At 35.5% G+C, this 17335-nt stretch overlaps 1 protein-coding gene across 2 annotated transcripts in view; it reads right to left on the bottom strand.

Annotated features, from left to right (window-relative positions):
* The window catches only part of LOC117315776 (atrial natriuretic peptide receptor 1-like), a 349153-nt gene that overhangs the window by 30188 nt on the left and 301630 nt on the right, over positions 1–17335 (bottom strand). Inside the window, exons 10-15 of one of the 2 annotated variants that reach the window (XM_033870136.1) lie at positions 16331–16438; positions 15755–15832; positions 15112–15216; positions 14707–14778; positions 11418–11583; positions 8449–8604 (exon numbers count right to left, since the gene is read on the bottom strand). In XM_033870136.1, the coding sequence (XP_033726027.1) occupies positions 8449–8604; positions 11418–11583; positions 14707–14778; positions 15112–15216; positions 15755–15832; positions 16331–16438 (685 nt within the window). The remainder of the gene's footprint in view (positions 1–8448; positions 8605–11417; positions 11584–14706; positions 14779–15111; positions 15217–15754; positions 15833–16330; positions 16439–17335) is intronic. The other variant, XM_033870135.1, reaches the window with a different exon arrangement.

The following is a 17335-nucleotide window of genomic DNA, read 5'->3' as shown; positions in this document are numbered from 1 at the left end:
AGAAAACCAATGAAGGTGTAAGACATTAATAAATAATGTGTTAAGTGTATCACATGTGTAACGTGGGAGGGAGCCTATGTGCCATCCCCTTCAACAGGAGGTAGGCTTGCGAGAAAACGAAACATATAGTAGATAGTAGATTGTACAGTCTAAAATAAGTAGTGAATATTCATCGAACGATACAACAAACTAAGAAAGATGGGTCACTGCATATGCGTCATCTCACAATGCGAGAGCGTTGTTGATACATTGTAAAAGTATGGGGTCAACAACAAAAAAATAAAAAAATAAAATAAAATAAAAAAACAATAATAAAATCACCTGATTGTCAATATATTCTGACGTTACAACTTGGTCAAATGGTACTTTTTCTTGCTGCTGATTACAAATATCTAATAAAAAAACTACGGAAATGATCTCTTTCAAATGGACATTATACGCGCCTTGAAAAAACTGATACCCAGAATAGCAACAAATGTTCCAAATGAAAATTAGGCTTGATCACGCGAGCCACATAAATTGGAACTACCATTAAATAATTTTACCGATTTCCATATCAATGCAGCATTGATTCTGGATATTGTCACGTGACAATATTCGGAGAACGTTCCCATATTTATAAACCCGGAGGTGTTCTGTACAAATCTGGTTTAGTTTTTGGTATCTGGTAATGCCTTTGATAAAGCTCTGTTAATGGGGCACCAAATTGGAGTTATTGATTTCATCTGTTAAAAACAACAAGAATATCGACTTATAAACGTCACGGTCATTCCGAGTCAAAATCGATAAAAACAGGGGAAATGCATACTTTTACCCGCTGCCATCATTCACGTGTCCTGAAATGATGCAACCGCATGATAATATTCAATTTAATATTCACGAATCGGCATATACACATACGCTTTTGAAAACAAAATGTACACGTTTTAACAATTACGAAACAAGTTATATAAACTGGAGGCCGGGTGAAAACACACGTGGTTGGGCAGTTGACCCTCTTAAAATTCACACGTCCGATCAAACCCCGGCCGCCTGGGCAAACGGCGGTTGTAGTACCACTGCGCCATCCGATCATCCAAGATAATGAATGGTACTGAATTTGCATGTTTTATTTACTATTTACACTATGCCAACATACATTGGAAAATATCGCTGTTAAAATATATTATACATATATATACATACATTAGAATGTTTTACTAGCTTTTAATAGTTCGGTATACTGTTATCAAATGAAATAATGATACGATGTAACATTGCTATCTCGTGTTCTTGCCAATTACACGATCTTTAAAGTATGATGTATGCGAATTGAAATGAAAACATTAACTATTGCCCGTTGTCCTAACCACCAAACGAATCGATATCATTGATTTTCTCCATAGGTGTGATTTATTAGGTTTTTGTTTTAATTATCTTTGCCATGGCCTGCTCTAGCGATAAGACAATAAACACGACATTTATGACCGGAGATATGTCGTGAACGGGTTACACCTGTATAACGATCCTGTCGGCTTCCCTTTGATCTACAGGTATCGATTGTTTACCTGTGCGATAAAACCTAACATTGGGGTAACATCCTCTCTCTATAACAGGTGATCAAAGCATCCGGACGTCTGCGAGGTGATAACTGCCACGTGAGCAACACCTGTCACGTGACAATTACGTCGCAGTTATAAGATTTCGTTAGACACATGTCTGCTTCTCTGAATTGTAACTCGATGTATTTTACGTTTGTTTTTATGATGTGCGTATCACTTAATCTGACGATCGGATAATGATTCACGACAGAAAATGACGTTATTTCTATTGCAGCGCAACGTATTCCAAGGTTTCCCTTTTGTGGGTTGGAGTACATCGAGAAGCAATTGTGAACACTTCAGTCATAAATACATCAGGAAAATCCGCTCATGTGACCGAAACCTTATTTTTTTACACAAAATCGATGGAACGAGGGTAAATATGAAAAACAATATCGATTCAAACATAATCTATTTGCTTAATTCGAATTTTACTGACCCCATCCCATATTCATCAAACTCCTTCAAATTTTTCAGCCTACTTTACCTTAGAACAACTTTGATGACTGCGCGTCTTCAATTCATCCATACAAATCATTAATTACATAAACCCAACTTCTTCAGCCTCGAGTGTACTTACCCTTACACAACCTTGATGCCTTCATGTCGCAAACTCACCCATACAAATAATTCAATACATATACCTTCAGTCCTGATTTAACCTAGCCCTAACAAAACTGTCTTATCTCCACGTCGCCAATTCATGCATACAGATCCTTGAATACATCAACCCCACTTCGTCAGTCTAGAGATACGAATGTACTTGGCGTTATGTTTAAATCCAAAATTTGACAATTATGAAAAGTTTTGAATAAGTAATTTATTCTCTATGAAGATTGTGAAATTTCTTTTAGACACTTAGTATTTCTGTTGTGCTGCATCCGATTCTCAGTTTATTAAGTATTAAGTATCCTTAGTACCTTCTGTACCTTCCTAATTGAAAGTTATGCATCGTTACACCTACATACTTAGTTAACATTGAAATTCTTATAGAATTTGCTCTCTCTCTTTATCATGCGTTTGAATTCTGAATTGATTATTTTTGTTTTGTAAAGCACTGCTGCGAAATATACAATTTTATATAACTTCGTTCAAAAAACCCCTCAAAATATTTTGTTTAAAGAATCGCGTTGAGTAGAATTTGCTACTACAGTGAATATTAATTCAGATGAAAAATGACTTCAAATGGAAGGTTGCCACGCACGGAGTTACAAGACGGATACCCAGCACGTGTGATTTGACCTGGCACCAGATGATAATCGGGACATACAATAACACGTCTGGTACAGGAATAATAAAGTAGACAATCTATTTCGCCGCTTTTCATTCGGAAACAAGCTATCACCGAATTGATTGTATGCCGACTTCACCGTCAGCCTGTTTCCAGGTATTATATAATCGGCCATGTTAAAGTTGGATCAGGATGACGGGCCGCAATTTCCGGATCGAACGAACTCTTATTATATCACCATTAATATATATTTTATGTTAGCTAGAAAGACAACTGAGGAGGGTCAAACAGGTAGTGGTGGGTAATGTGTGTTATATCTGGGGCTGGTCTATCTTGCGATGTCACCATTACAAACCAGAAGTTCAATTTAATTGCAAATCTTAATGTATTTTTTTTTATCAAATTCTAATGATCATGCATGTACACTAAGGCCGACATATTTGATTAACTAATTATATTAATATTAAAACCACACATAATGTCATACAACAATACATGTTTTTCAACTGATTGAGTCAGCTTACTCTGAAAATATCAACGATGACAAACCAAAAAATATACATATAACTTACAGCTGAATTATTTACCAGCATGGAAATATCCAGTACTAATAGGGAAGGTACTAGCATCTTTGTACACCCTACCTGTATATTCATTTTATGTTTGGTAGTTAAATTCCTATTTTCGAAATAAACGAGAGTCACTTCCCTGCCCGGCCTAGACCGCAGATAACAGGCGTTCGGAAGAGAATCACTTCCTTATCTGGCCTAGACCGCAGATAACAGGCGTTCGGAAGAGAATCACTTCCTTGTCTGGCCTAGACCGTAGATAACAGGCGTTCGGAAGAGAGTTACTTCCCTGTCCGGCCTAGACCGTAGATAACAGGCGTTCGGAAGAGAGTTACTTCCCTGTCCGGCCTAGACCGTAGATAACAGGCGTTCGGAAGAGAGTTACTACCCTGTCCGGCCTAGACCGTAGATAACAGGCGTTCGGAAGAGAGTTACTTCCCTGTCCGGCCTAGACCGTAGATAACAGGCGTTCGGAAGAGAGTTACTACCCTGTCCGGCCTAGACCGTAGATAACAGGCGTTCGGAAGAGAGTTACTTCCCTGCCGGCCTAGACTGTAGATAACAGGCGTTCGGAAGAGAGTTACTACCCTGTCCGGCCTAGCCCGCAGATAACAGGCGTTCGGAAGAGAGTTACTTCCCTGTCCGGCCTAGACTGCAGATAGCAGCCGTTCGGGAGAGAGTTACTACCCTGTCCGGCCTAGACTGCAGATAACAGGCGTTCGGAAGAGAGTCGCTTCCCTGTCCGGCCTAGACCGCAGATAACAGGCGTTCGGGGTGAATATAGAGTTGTTGAGACACACCGTGATTCAATACGACAAGAATGCAACCTAAATTTTCTATAACGGAAATTGGATATCGATACTGCCGTGCACAGCATTGGAGAAATCAATAATGGGATTTAATGAACTAAACAGATATCTCCAGAGCCAGAATACGTATACAGCCTCACAATAAACCAATTTTGACAGTGTTATCGTAAAAATTAGATGTCCTTGTAAACAGTTTGATCGGTTATTGTGTACCTTTAAGTTTCGTCATACGTTGTTGCGTATCTCTGTCCTAATGACTCTTTAGGAAAACTTGAAACTTATTCAAGTAGACATGAGAAAATATTGTTTAATGGAAACTATCTCAAAATATTTTGATTGATGTGAATTAGCAATAACATTTTGTAAGGTCGTATTACAACGGGTAAATTATGTGGTATCATTAAAAATGAATATAGATTAAATAAGCGAGATATACGAGGTACTAATACAATACTCGTCATTGTCTCTTATCACAACCCTAGTTCTAACATGTCACACATAGCAAAGACTCAACATAAACATACGTAATCGCACCCATCTACAAACACGCGTGTCGATCCACATCCATACAAAAACCACACATATGCATACGTAATCTCACACACCAACAATCACGCGTGTGGAAGCACAACCATACGAAAACCACATAGAGTCTACATACATTATTCTCCATTGAACATAAGGTTTAAAAGATGGGTTGGGGGTAGTTCGCTGTATTTTTGGTGGTTCATCCAGACAATTGATCTACTCCTTCAGTGATAAACTATGACCGCCATCTTGCACCATATTTTATAAACATCCTAATATAACTCCATCCATCCACAACGTGATATTTAACTGCTAACTAAATGAATATTTCCATCAAGATTATCTATGACCCCTTTGTCAGACAGTACCGATATCACGTAATGTGTTTGAACCATCAACCAATTACTCCGCCATTCATGAACTAATTTCACTTACTATTGACCAGAAGCAATACATTACAAATCAAATTAGGTCTACCAAAATGTGTCTTTGTGTAGAAGTTACAGCCACGTAACCACATCTATGGTGATATTATCATTCTTTTAAGGACTGAATACAGTACAGACCTTCAGTAGAATTCGATTGCAGTGTCTATAATGTCATGAGAAGTGTGTTAGGTCTGGTCACTAGGTCGCCCAAATCACGATATCGAAGCCATGGCTACGACAAGGCCAAACGACATAGTCACTATGACTTTTGATATGCATACTGTAATTTTAGACGGGTAGTAGAAGGATTTGGTTTAGTTTGATTTATTTTGTGTAACGTCCTATTTACAGCCAGGGTCAATTAAGGACGTGCCAGGTTTTTGAGGTGGAGGAAAGCCGGAGTATCCGTAGAAAAACCACCGACCTACGGTCAGTACCTGGCAACTGCCCCACGTAGATTTCGAACTCGCAACCCAGAGGTGGAGGGCTAGTGATAAAGTGTCGGGACACCTTAACCACTTGGCCACCGCGGCCCCTTGGTAGTAGAAGGAGGGGAATTGTTCACTTTATTCACTATTTTAGAGGATTTTGTTATACGGAAAAAAACTACATACATTATGCAACGACATATGGTTGCGATATACTAAATTCTGTTTGATTAAATACTTACCATCCTGATACCACCGAAACCAACTAAAGATATGATATCTGTAGTTTTGGAAAATCTCGATACTTAACCAATCAACTGTACATGACTTTACTGTACCCAAGTATGGTAATAAAATGTCATTTATAACACGTCCTGGTCAAATGATACACAAACACCAACCATGTGGTCATACTTATCGGGATAATACTGGTCACAAGGCTATAACAAAGGATGATGTTAGGAATGTGACAATTATAGTATACACGTAAAACAATAACGACAAAAACAATATGTGTAAACAATATAGTAAACAACAATTACAACGAAAATTAACAAATCGTCAAACATTGTTTAAACATTACAACACACGACCCCAATGTGGGACAGGTAGCTGAATATATATATGTTTATTTAATATGTTTGTTAAGCAGATTGACAAGGGCTGTCGTGTTCTTGAAAATCAGTAATAGTTCATAATACAATCCGATAGAAGAACGAGACAATCTTTAACGCATGTATAGGCATTACATTTTAGTAAAGAGACAAAGAACTATCAGAGAACAGTGCAATGTTGAGTATAAAATGTACTGTACAGTCGGTAATATTCTCCGGATATTTTATCTCGATATATTCGCAGTCATTAAATATACCGAGAAAATAAATACCCTGCGAATATCTATATGTATGGACCCACGAATATATAAAAGTATTTTATGCAGGATGTTAACAAGGCGGTGTTGTGCGAGATTAAAACCCCAAAAACTAGTTCCGACCTGCGCATCAGTGCAATGATATCTGTATGAGATCATTCAACAGTTCAGGATAGTGAGACGTAGGACAGATCATTCGTGCGGAAACATTAGGCTATATCAACTCTAAAACAACAGGTTCAAGGCCACTTCAGATTTTGGGACAAAAGCAGGAAATTACAAGGCATTCACAAGGTAAAGACACTCCATTCTGGTCATTCAGGAACACGTAGGGATGAAATGTAAACCCACTTAGAGACATCAAGAAACTACCTAGATGTAGTAAGAATATCGACAACATATTGGAGATATAAAGGAAAACATATATATATCCCTTTGTGTCCGGGCGAGGAGACACAGGATAGTGGAGAGATATATGTATTTGTCTAGAGAAAGTGTAGGTACTAAAGGGGAGGCAACACCGTAGACTAAAGCCGGTTCACAGGCAAATCATTTTAAGGTCGTGCGATTTACGTGCAAACAATGAGGCGCTGATGGAATCAAATGAAAATAGAATGGGTTGCATTTTACAAATAGAATTTTATGGATTCTTATCTGAAATAATTCATATCAATATGTTAACTATGTTTTAATGTTAATTATATACAAATAATTGATGGTGGATATAGTTTCCAATTTTTCATACTTTTTTGGATTATTATATGTGAATGAATATGTGAAATTAATCAACAATATATATGAGCAAAATAACAATGAGGAAACAACTAATGATATAAAATTATTTCAGATAAGGATGATTATATCAGAGGATTTGTTTATTTGATACAATAAGAATCTTACTTCTTCCAACGCTAAGGCGTTGTTCCTTTTTGTCCAATATACGTTCTACATAAACAATACGAAACAACGAAACAAACAATAAATGCTACAAAAACAACCCTGAAATAATAAAACACAAACAACAAAAACAGCATACTCGGTCGTGTATAGGTGAGGTCTACGACTAACACATTTTTATGACTTTTTTTGTTGTTGTTGTACTTTTTGCCATAAATTTGATTCCCGACATTACCGAGATATAATAACATAAGACACAAACAAAAAAACAACAGAAACGACAAATTGTGCAACTGTGCAATAATCATGGTAAGAATAAATCATCTATCCAAAAGTGCAGACGTGGCTTATTCAAATACACTAAGCATGATAAACATTTTCCATTCGGCTTTGGTTATTGAATTACTGTAAAAGTGGAAATATCCGCGGTGTGGAAATTTTCGCTTATTTCGCTATCAGTAAATCTCCGCGAAAATTTCCACACGCGAATATATTAACACATAACAATACTAAATATAAAAGATACAAGTTAGCGCAAAAATATCTTGACGGCGCGAAAATATACACACCGCGAACACTTTGGAAGCTGGCTAAGCGAAAATTTCCACACGCGAAAATATCCACTTTTACAGTACTCAGTATAACATACGAATTATTTGAGAAATAGATTACTTTTACTGTAAAATGTATATTGATGTTACTTATCTTTTATTATTTTTATTAAAAAAATTTTTTTAAAAAATCAGAATGTTAATATTCACTTAATTACAGCATTTTAGCTGCCGAGTAAAACTTGGCCAAATGCATTTATTTTTCCCTTGGTGATATAACGTCAAAGACAAGAATACTATTTTGGTCAGACTGTGCCTTACAAACAAGATATACAATGTATCATTCCTGATTAAAATTAATACCGGATAAATTAAACCCAGAATAAATTTTGCTGCAAATCAAATCATAAAGTCTAAACATTGATTTATATAGAAACCTTGATACACACAAACAGCACTAACTATATATCTAAATGTGCACACAGAACAATAACTAACTGGTACAGTAAAGACGAAATGCGACATGACAGTCTACCTATGGGATAGTATTACCTACCTTCTGGGCTGAGATCAAGATTAGCTAAGTAGAATACTCCTGAACGGTACACGATTTCCTGACAGATGATCGCAAAGCTGTATACGTCTCCCTTCTGTGTTCCCTCTGGGGGTCGGTGATGCATACGTAGAAGCTCAGGCGCCGTCCAGAGTTGTTCTGAAAGTATATTGTTACATAAGAACCTTTGTTTTCATAGGCTTACTTACTTGTTGTTAAAATTGGAAAATGAGTACCATTACTTCCATAGAATAACGTATGTTTGATTGCATTTTTCATGCGTTAATCGCACTGTTGATATTCGTGGTCGTTTATCTGAGCGGAGTGTTTTGTAGTAGCTGGTGGCTTCATCACAGAATAACATAAAGAAGGACTGTCGCTCACTTATCCGGAAAATTTCTTGCCTTAGGATAAAATCACAATAGTTCAGACGAATCAATGGTTCCAGAATCCATGATAACCAGACGGTATACTTTCCCTCTCGCACTCACGGTGAAGCACGATATTTGCATATACAATGTACGTGATTGAAATCATGACCTCATATTCAAGCATTATATTCCATTGTACGATATGAATCCTGGTACCATGAAATTTACATAATAGAAAGCAAATACAGACTTATTTTGTTTCAGTAAATAATAATTTCCGAATATCGGACACTTTTTTAATTGAACATTACATAATGTAATTCAAGGATTTATTATTTCCACGAAAGGTGTATATTCAAGACAGGCTTATTTTCAAAATAGGCTTATTAATGACATCGACTATCGTGGAATTAGGATAAAACAACAACGCAATACATATCCGAGTTATAGAGCACTTATAAGACATCAAACACCAGTAACTGTTTCAATTGTTAAAGTATTATCATCGTCTTTGCGGGTTTAGAATGAGGCATATTCTTTTAGATTTGTATTTATGTATCCTCCGTGTAAATATTTGGTTGAGGTATTTATCAAATCACATTACAAACATCGCATCGCCTGTATAGCTAAACAAATCATATGGCCATTGTATGTAACCGGGATGATAATGATGACAATGTATAGTTTTTGTAATAAAGATTTTTGATTTCATTATCACATCCCCGACTCAAATATAAGGAATGTGTCATAAATGTTATGAAGTATTTACATTTAATCAGTGAAGAAGACGTTGCTATTAGAAACACATGTTTTTTTTATCCATATACACTGCAAAATAAGGGTTTCATGAGCATTTTATAAAATCTAAAACAAAAATCATTATTTATCCATGTATACATAAACCAATAAGAGTTTACATTTTTGATCGGTTCTTTTTGTTGGGAGTAGTTAACATTATACTTTATTTTAGATCTGTTTTTATTATGTATTTCAGGTTTTTTTATTGTTATATAAACAAATAACAACGTACAACCTGCATTTTCCTAAATTACGAAAAAAAAGAGAAATCTACATATTGCTCTCGAAATACATCCCTAGATGTAAACCGAATCGTAAAGCCCGCAGGCTGTGTGCAGTAATTAATGTACAGTACTTTTTTTAAAGGTCTCTATGTAAATGTATAGTTCTCGTTTTATCGAAATTGATCACTTGATCACGGTAACAATCTAACATTATTCCGGTGTTCGTGGAATACAAAAACGACATGTTTGCACTGAAAGCACTTAATGCATGTAACAGTGATTCATCAGGGTTATGGTGACTATCACGGGGACCTGGGAGATTGTTACAGTCTATGTGTAATTGGATATTACCTAAGTGTGTATATCATATATCAGACGTTTGATATGACTAGATTAAAATTCGGTAAAAATTACACTTTCAGTGTTCATTATGTAGTCGGTAATGAACATCGTCTGAAAATGCGTTATACGCACCAGGGAATGTCTGATTATGTATAGATTGTAAGAAATTATCAGGTCCCTTTGGTTATTAATTACCATGCATGGTCAAAACAACGAACGATCGATCGCCTATACACAGGCACAGTTACAGCGTATTGGCATTTTAATGTCAACGACCTTTCAGTTCAATAAAATGCCTCCATAAACTGCAAAAATGAAAATGTCAAAGAATCTTTGTAATTTAAAAGAAAATATAACAGTTCGGTGAACAGTTTGATGTAAATAATTTACTAAGGCCGGAACGAGCCAAATGTGATAAATGATGAGCATGGAGTGTGTTTGATAATTAATCGAGCAATCACCGGCTTGTTTCATTAAACTTCAAATACATTACTATCCCAATATTTATCTGTATGCACTCTTTAAAGTGCTCAACTGTACTTCATAGTATGGATTTTATTATTACATCGCTTTCCAGTTAGGAAAATAAAAAACACATATCTGAACGAGTGAATATTTATTTTAAAGAAAACGGAACGCGCCAAAAATAAGGGTCATGTGATCAACTTTTCTTAATAAATGAACGTTTCAAAAGATGCAATTAAATAAGGCAGTAAGTAGTATTAACGTCCCCTGAATTATTCTGCAAATTTTAATCAATATTTATAAAAGTTACCCACCGAATGTTTTTTTATCTATTAAATTTTTTGAAAATTTTAATTATTTCGCATTAATTGAATAATATGTATAATAGGCAAATGTTTAGTCCCTTCTGCTGCATATCAAGTTTGAATTCTAAGGAATAATAGCATCCGTAATACCAAAGCTATAGTTCAAAATCAAAATCACGGGAGCTATATGTAAACAATGATATAGTCACTTTGAGATAAAATAAACACGACAGTAACACGACCAGGTGTTCCAGAGTGGTAAACGTCTTCTGTTCTGCCACTGACAATCGCCATAGGAATCAAGGTCAACTCAAGGTGTAGCAAATACACATATTAACTTAATTACATACGAATTATACAGTACAAATATTACATGTAACGTATACACATTCAGGCATATATATTTTGAAACAGGTATTTTAGTACGCGTAAATTAAATATTTGTATTTTGTGATAAGCATACTAACTTCTGTAGTAGGCATACATGCCCTCCTCGACATCTTCCGGTGGACTCCTGAGAGCATGAAGGCCAAAGTCTGTGATCTTTAACACAAAGCGGCCGTCCACCACACAATTGGTACTTTTAAGGTTACCATGGCTACGGATATCGCTGCTAGAAAGGTACGTCATACCCTAAAAATACAAAAAGTAAACATCACAAGATCATGCTTTACAATCCTTGAATATAAGGCTATCTCTTTGTACAAGATATTTTACAAATTACCACAAGTGTATAGTTTCTTTGATATGAATCTATCTACAGATACGATAAAAGATACATCTTACTAGAACCGCATCGTGCAGCTGGTTTCTTCTTCAATTATTAGAAAAAAAGGAAATCTGTAAAATGGGAGAACCATAAAGATGTTAAAACACAGACGGGGATATGAATGTCCCGATGTCTGAAGATTTAAAAAAAAATAATCCTGTAAGATAATTTAATTATAGATCTGTGGTAAGAAATATAAATTATTTTAAATGTAAAATTTTTTTTGGTAGTAAGTCGTCATGTTTACTTTGACGAAGTGAATTTATCTCAGTGTTTTATAAAGATTTATCGCCGATACTTTAAAAAATCATTTCACCTTTGCAACATACCATCATTTTTATGACACCAATGTTAAAATACCAGCAAGTCATAACAATGGGTGATATGGAGCTTGTTTGCACTTAAGCTTGTATCATTATAGTCTTGGAAATTATTCCTGTTTATAAATAAGTGTGCCTTGATATGGTTATGGTATACATAGCCGATTGAAATTTTGCGGAAAAACGTCATATTGCGCATCAGCATGATGTGGTATGTTCGCCTGCATGGCTCTGGCATTTAAATCGACCAAAACTATTATGTAATAACACTTTAAATTGATATTGACGTTTTCAGTGCCTCTTTTTGGAAGGTATGTTAACAAATTCAAGTTATGGTTTAAAATGTCCGTCTTATCGGGAGCTCGGTAATTTTGGTTAAACAGCTGGGACAGCATTTAGTCGCTTGCAGACTGGTAAACAAAATATTGCATGCAAGTAATAATTTTGAATTAAAAGAGTGAGTATACTCTCTTGTATTTTATTGAACAACGTGATGTTATTTTACGAAGTATATTTATTTTGTTAAATTCATTTTTGAATTTTTCGCAAAAATAAAACCATTTTACGCCGTCGACTAGCAATTTCCATAGGATCGTCGATTTGGAATTAAAAGTATAGGTTGAATTAGCAACGAAACATGGCGTAAACCTACCCATCTGCTGCATAAGGACATGGCGACAGTTTGTGGTTGCTACAACAGCTCGATTGCTAGACAATATGATGGGAACGCGGTCCGATCGATCAGGGATATCGAGGAGGCCTAAACGTTGCTATCACAGGGGCATGTCACTATAGTAGATTTTGCATTCGCTTGAATTATCTGCTTACTCTGACATCTACAGTTGATACTGTCTTAGTATAGGACCGGAAGTAAAATGTACTTTCTGTGTTTGGTGATAAATGTTAGATGGGTCGTGTCTCGAAATTTCGATAATTCAAAAATTGAATGGCTGTGTTTTGTGTAGAACACAATATATTTCCGCGCATTGGAATGACGTCACGATTTCGCTGTCATGTATTCTATCATAAACTGTAAATCTGTCTAGTTATTTTAGTCCATGGCTTTGCCTTGCAAATACGAATACTTGTAAATATGGGACATACTGGGATTTTAGAAATACTTCTTAAAATGCATCTTTAAATGAACTTACCCAGTCAACAACATATATATGCGTCATGTCGTTGCATGTCTTTTCTATGAGGACAATTGTGGTGATGCCGTGGAGCATTCAAATTACTCTTTTAATGCATACGTCTTTGAAAGTCTTTCTGTATTCTGCGGGAATCCGACCTATCGTGATTCGTCGCGGGATAGCAGGTTCGGAATTACTGCCAGCTTTGATCAATCACGTATTCTCTTTGATCGGATCATGCGATATGTTGTTCCCCTATACCACCACACCAATATATGGCGACTTATCAAGTACGTTTGTCAGAAATCCAAGGTCCTACCCTGTGTCTCAGTCTAGTTATCTTAATGGCGTATAAGCGTCTCCATTATCAGTGTTTTAATGCTTCTTTTTAACTCCAAACGTTGAAGTTTCTTTTCTGTCTTTTTTTCAGTAATGAAACGTATTCATAAGACATAGACCATCCGCCAGATCCAAGATGAAATGTACTTTACTTCCGACATTGCTGAAAGTCAATGGTCATCCTGCTGCGGTAGTGCCTAGAATTTATACTTTACATTACAAACCGAAACTGCTTACTATCACTACATTCGTATTAGATAATTTTTCAATAAATTTCCCGACACAATTATTTAACATTATTTTACATTTTTGAACAGTTTTATATATCAGTTCCGGATTCATTAAGCTGACGAGTCTGTAGACAATGACCCAGCTCACGATCATCACATGTCATGTCAGCTCTGTTAAAGTCCACTGCGTGTTCCCTAACTACTTTAAGTATTTAACGAAGCGTATTGGTAAGCACTGTACAGATATATTTAATTCATAGTCCTTTGAGTACGAATCAGCTGGTTATTGTGATTTTCTCTGTAATTCAATAGATAATTCTTCCATGACTTAGATAATGACTTAATGAATTCTTTTCAGATAAATCTATGACATAGTTAGTGTCATTATATATATGTTATATTTATGTCCGCATGTTCCTGATCAATATCAGTAATTCGTGTACTTGTAGACTGGATTATATAAAGCTGTATTCCAAACATGTCACACTGACATTTATTTTAAAATAAGATGCTTTAAAAATGTTTAAAACGTTTCAAACATGAGCAAATGGTTATAATAAGATGCTTTAAAAATAACATGAGCTGTAAGTAAACGGTAAACAGATCCGCTAGCATCGTCTGCAAAGTGCACTCTAACAACGTCATGAAGTGGAATATCAAGCTTAAATATGCATGCTTTTATATATAACACAGTAGCGCAAATGACAAAGGAAGAACATTTTATGACTCGTGTCCTGACCAGGCCTCGAACTCTCGATCTATGGCACCCAATCGCCTAGCCAGAAATACTCGCACCTTATAGCGCTGCGCCACATCGACGTTCTTAAAGTAACGTTTCAATGTTGCAGTAATGGTCGGCCCGATATCCCGACATGAATATAGTGACTAGTCATATTGATATAGAATACAGCGAAGATAAGCTCAGAATCCTGAGCTTATTAATTAATGAATGTTTGTTAACTTACCCTTAATATGTCTTGCATCAAGGAGTATCTGAACATCCAGTCTAATTTGATTTGTTCATTTTCTAAAACATCCTGCAAGAAAAATGGTTTACAATATGTTACAGTGAGACTAAGGAGAGAAATAACGTAATCATGTTATGGGCTGTTTCAAAATTTCAAAGGGAAATGAATTATTTTTGCTTCAAATTATTTTGACCTATCAAAATATACAAATTAACAGTTTTGATATTATGAGTAAACTTGACATATCGTCATACTTTTTGTACTGTGGGATAGGCATCGTATGTAAACTCTCAATTTGATAAGAATATACATATTCAGCGAGTCGATTAGTTTTGATTTAGTAGTAAACTACCAATTTGATAAGAATAAACACATTCAATAAGTCTATTATTTCAGCCTTACCTGTAGACTGCCTTTTTGACAATATTCTGTAAGTATACACATGTTTGGCGGATCTATACAGGCCCCTAGGAAGCGTACTGTATGGTCATTCTGGAGGTCTTTAATCTGAAACGTTAAAATGTCATATTAACAAAACTGGGATTGATTCAAACAATGGTGTATATTTCAGGTACTTAAATGCATAAAATCATTTTTTTAGTTTAAAGATGGTTTTAATTCATTTCAGGGTGGCATGTACTAAAAATCACTTATAATTCGCATGGGCCTTTTTTCGTATCAAAACGCGAAGGCAGTTAGACGTGAATTCAATTATTTGCATAAAAATCATATATTTGGATAACGGGCAAGCTAGTAGTTATCGATAAACGAGTCATGAAGAGTTCATCAATTGATCATAATTTCTTGATCAGCGTTCGCAAAATCATGCATTTGCAAACATATCTCAAGAAGTAAGTTCGCGAAATCAAGTATTAGCAAAATCTAAGAGATAAACAACATTGCATTTTAAATACTGAATTAACATTCCGGCATACTACGTTGTCTGCAGAATGATGAAACTGATATACGACTAAAATGGTGAACGACTAATACAACAAGAGCGTGGGAGGGAGTAAGATGTTTAGCTGGTGTCAAAGTCACTTACCCGTTTGACCTCTATAAGAAGTGGCTTGTTGACAGTAAGACTGCTTCTGTTAATACTTTTGATAGCTACAATGGCGCCCTGGAAGATAAAAAAATCAAATTTATGGTTTATACCCTTTAATAATAATACACGCTAGTCATCACTATGTACCAACTATTTTAAATTATCAATTTTATCATTGTTACGTTTTTTTATCTTTTCACCAAGATTTTTCGTGATTTTTGGCTAATCCAAAAAATTATTGAAATTTTAAAAAGATAAAAGCAGAAGGCTGCTGTAATACAATATAGTTTGCTACTTATGTAGTTAAATGTTTCATTTGTTTTTGAAAATCAAATCCTTAAAATAACAATAAAAATAAACGCACGATTTAAGCTGTAATTTCCACCAAAATTTAACGTATTTTGGCTAAGGAACTTTTCAAAATATACACATAAAAATGTGTTTTCTATAAATCCAGAAAGGTACGTCATCAAAAACAGAATGACGGCATCTTATGCTGTAAAAAAAGCGAAAATAGAATCTCTGGAAAGTGACTACCTTTGAAGTATTCCAGATGGCTGTATTAAAACATACCGTTACCTTGTAATAGCCTGTCTTAGTAAACAGTTGTCGCTGCCCAACATCACTGAGGTGGACAGCTATGGTATCCACGGAACACGTGCTGCTAACGAGGGACATTTTCTGTACAAATACAAGCAGCATAAAATGAATGTGAGAGAAAGGGAAATGACGTATTCAGTGGAATTTTTTACATGATAACTTAAACTATTTGATAACTGACACTTAAAAAAATAGAATATACTTACATATCAGTTTTTCACATTTAACATTACTACATTATAAATATGTTTGAGTATTAGTAGACTGTAACCTGTGATTTGTCTAATGAATATGTAAATGTAGCATATTGCAGTGTCTATGTATTATTTCTCTGTTTGTTGTGTTGAATGATTTCCGTACATTTCTTGCTGTGGTAGGTATATGTATTGTAGGTATGAATTATGGCCAGTGCATTGATACATAAGTGGTTTGAAAATCAACCAGATCTCCCGATTTACGGGAGACATGGCACTTTGTCTGCAGTTGGTTTGTATGGTGTCGTGAGCTGCTCACGGTTGATTGCTCATTCATTGGTTGATTTACAGTTCTATCACAATATACGGCTGAAGAGTGGACGTGCTGGACATGGCAGTCTTCTATTTCACATGAATCAACGGTTCAAATACGTTAACGCAGACACAATGGAGGTTAATTTGTAGATTCTGGGGCCCAGATCAATCCTGCTCTCTTCCTTGATCATCAGTAATAGAGAAAACAATATTTTGTTTCTTCAAGGGGTTTTTCTTTTTGTCACCTGCTCACGTTCGTAATCTCAAATAGGTAAAAAATAAAAACAAAAAACGTTTATTCCCTTAGGTAGAAATGCCAGAATCGCCATCAGATCCGGTCTCTTCCATGATTCCAAACGAGGGCAAAGAGTTAAAAAAAACTTTGTTTTCCTCAAGAGTTTGCGACATGAGGTTAAAGGTAATTTATTTCTACACTTTACATTACAATAATTGCTATATACAATAACGG

This window comes from Pecten maximus, chromosome 17 (assembly GCF_902652985.1).
Source record: "Pecten maximus chromosome 17, xPecMax1.1, whole genome shotgun sequence".
Taxonomy (NCBI): domain Eukaryota; kingdom Metazoa; phylum Mollusca; class Bivalvia; order Pectinida; family Pectinidae; genus Pecten; species Pecten maximus.
This window is presented reverse-complemented; position numbering and strand designations above follow the sequence as displayed.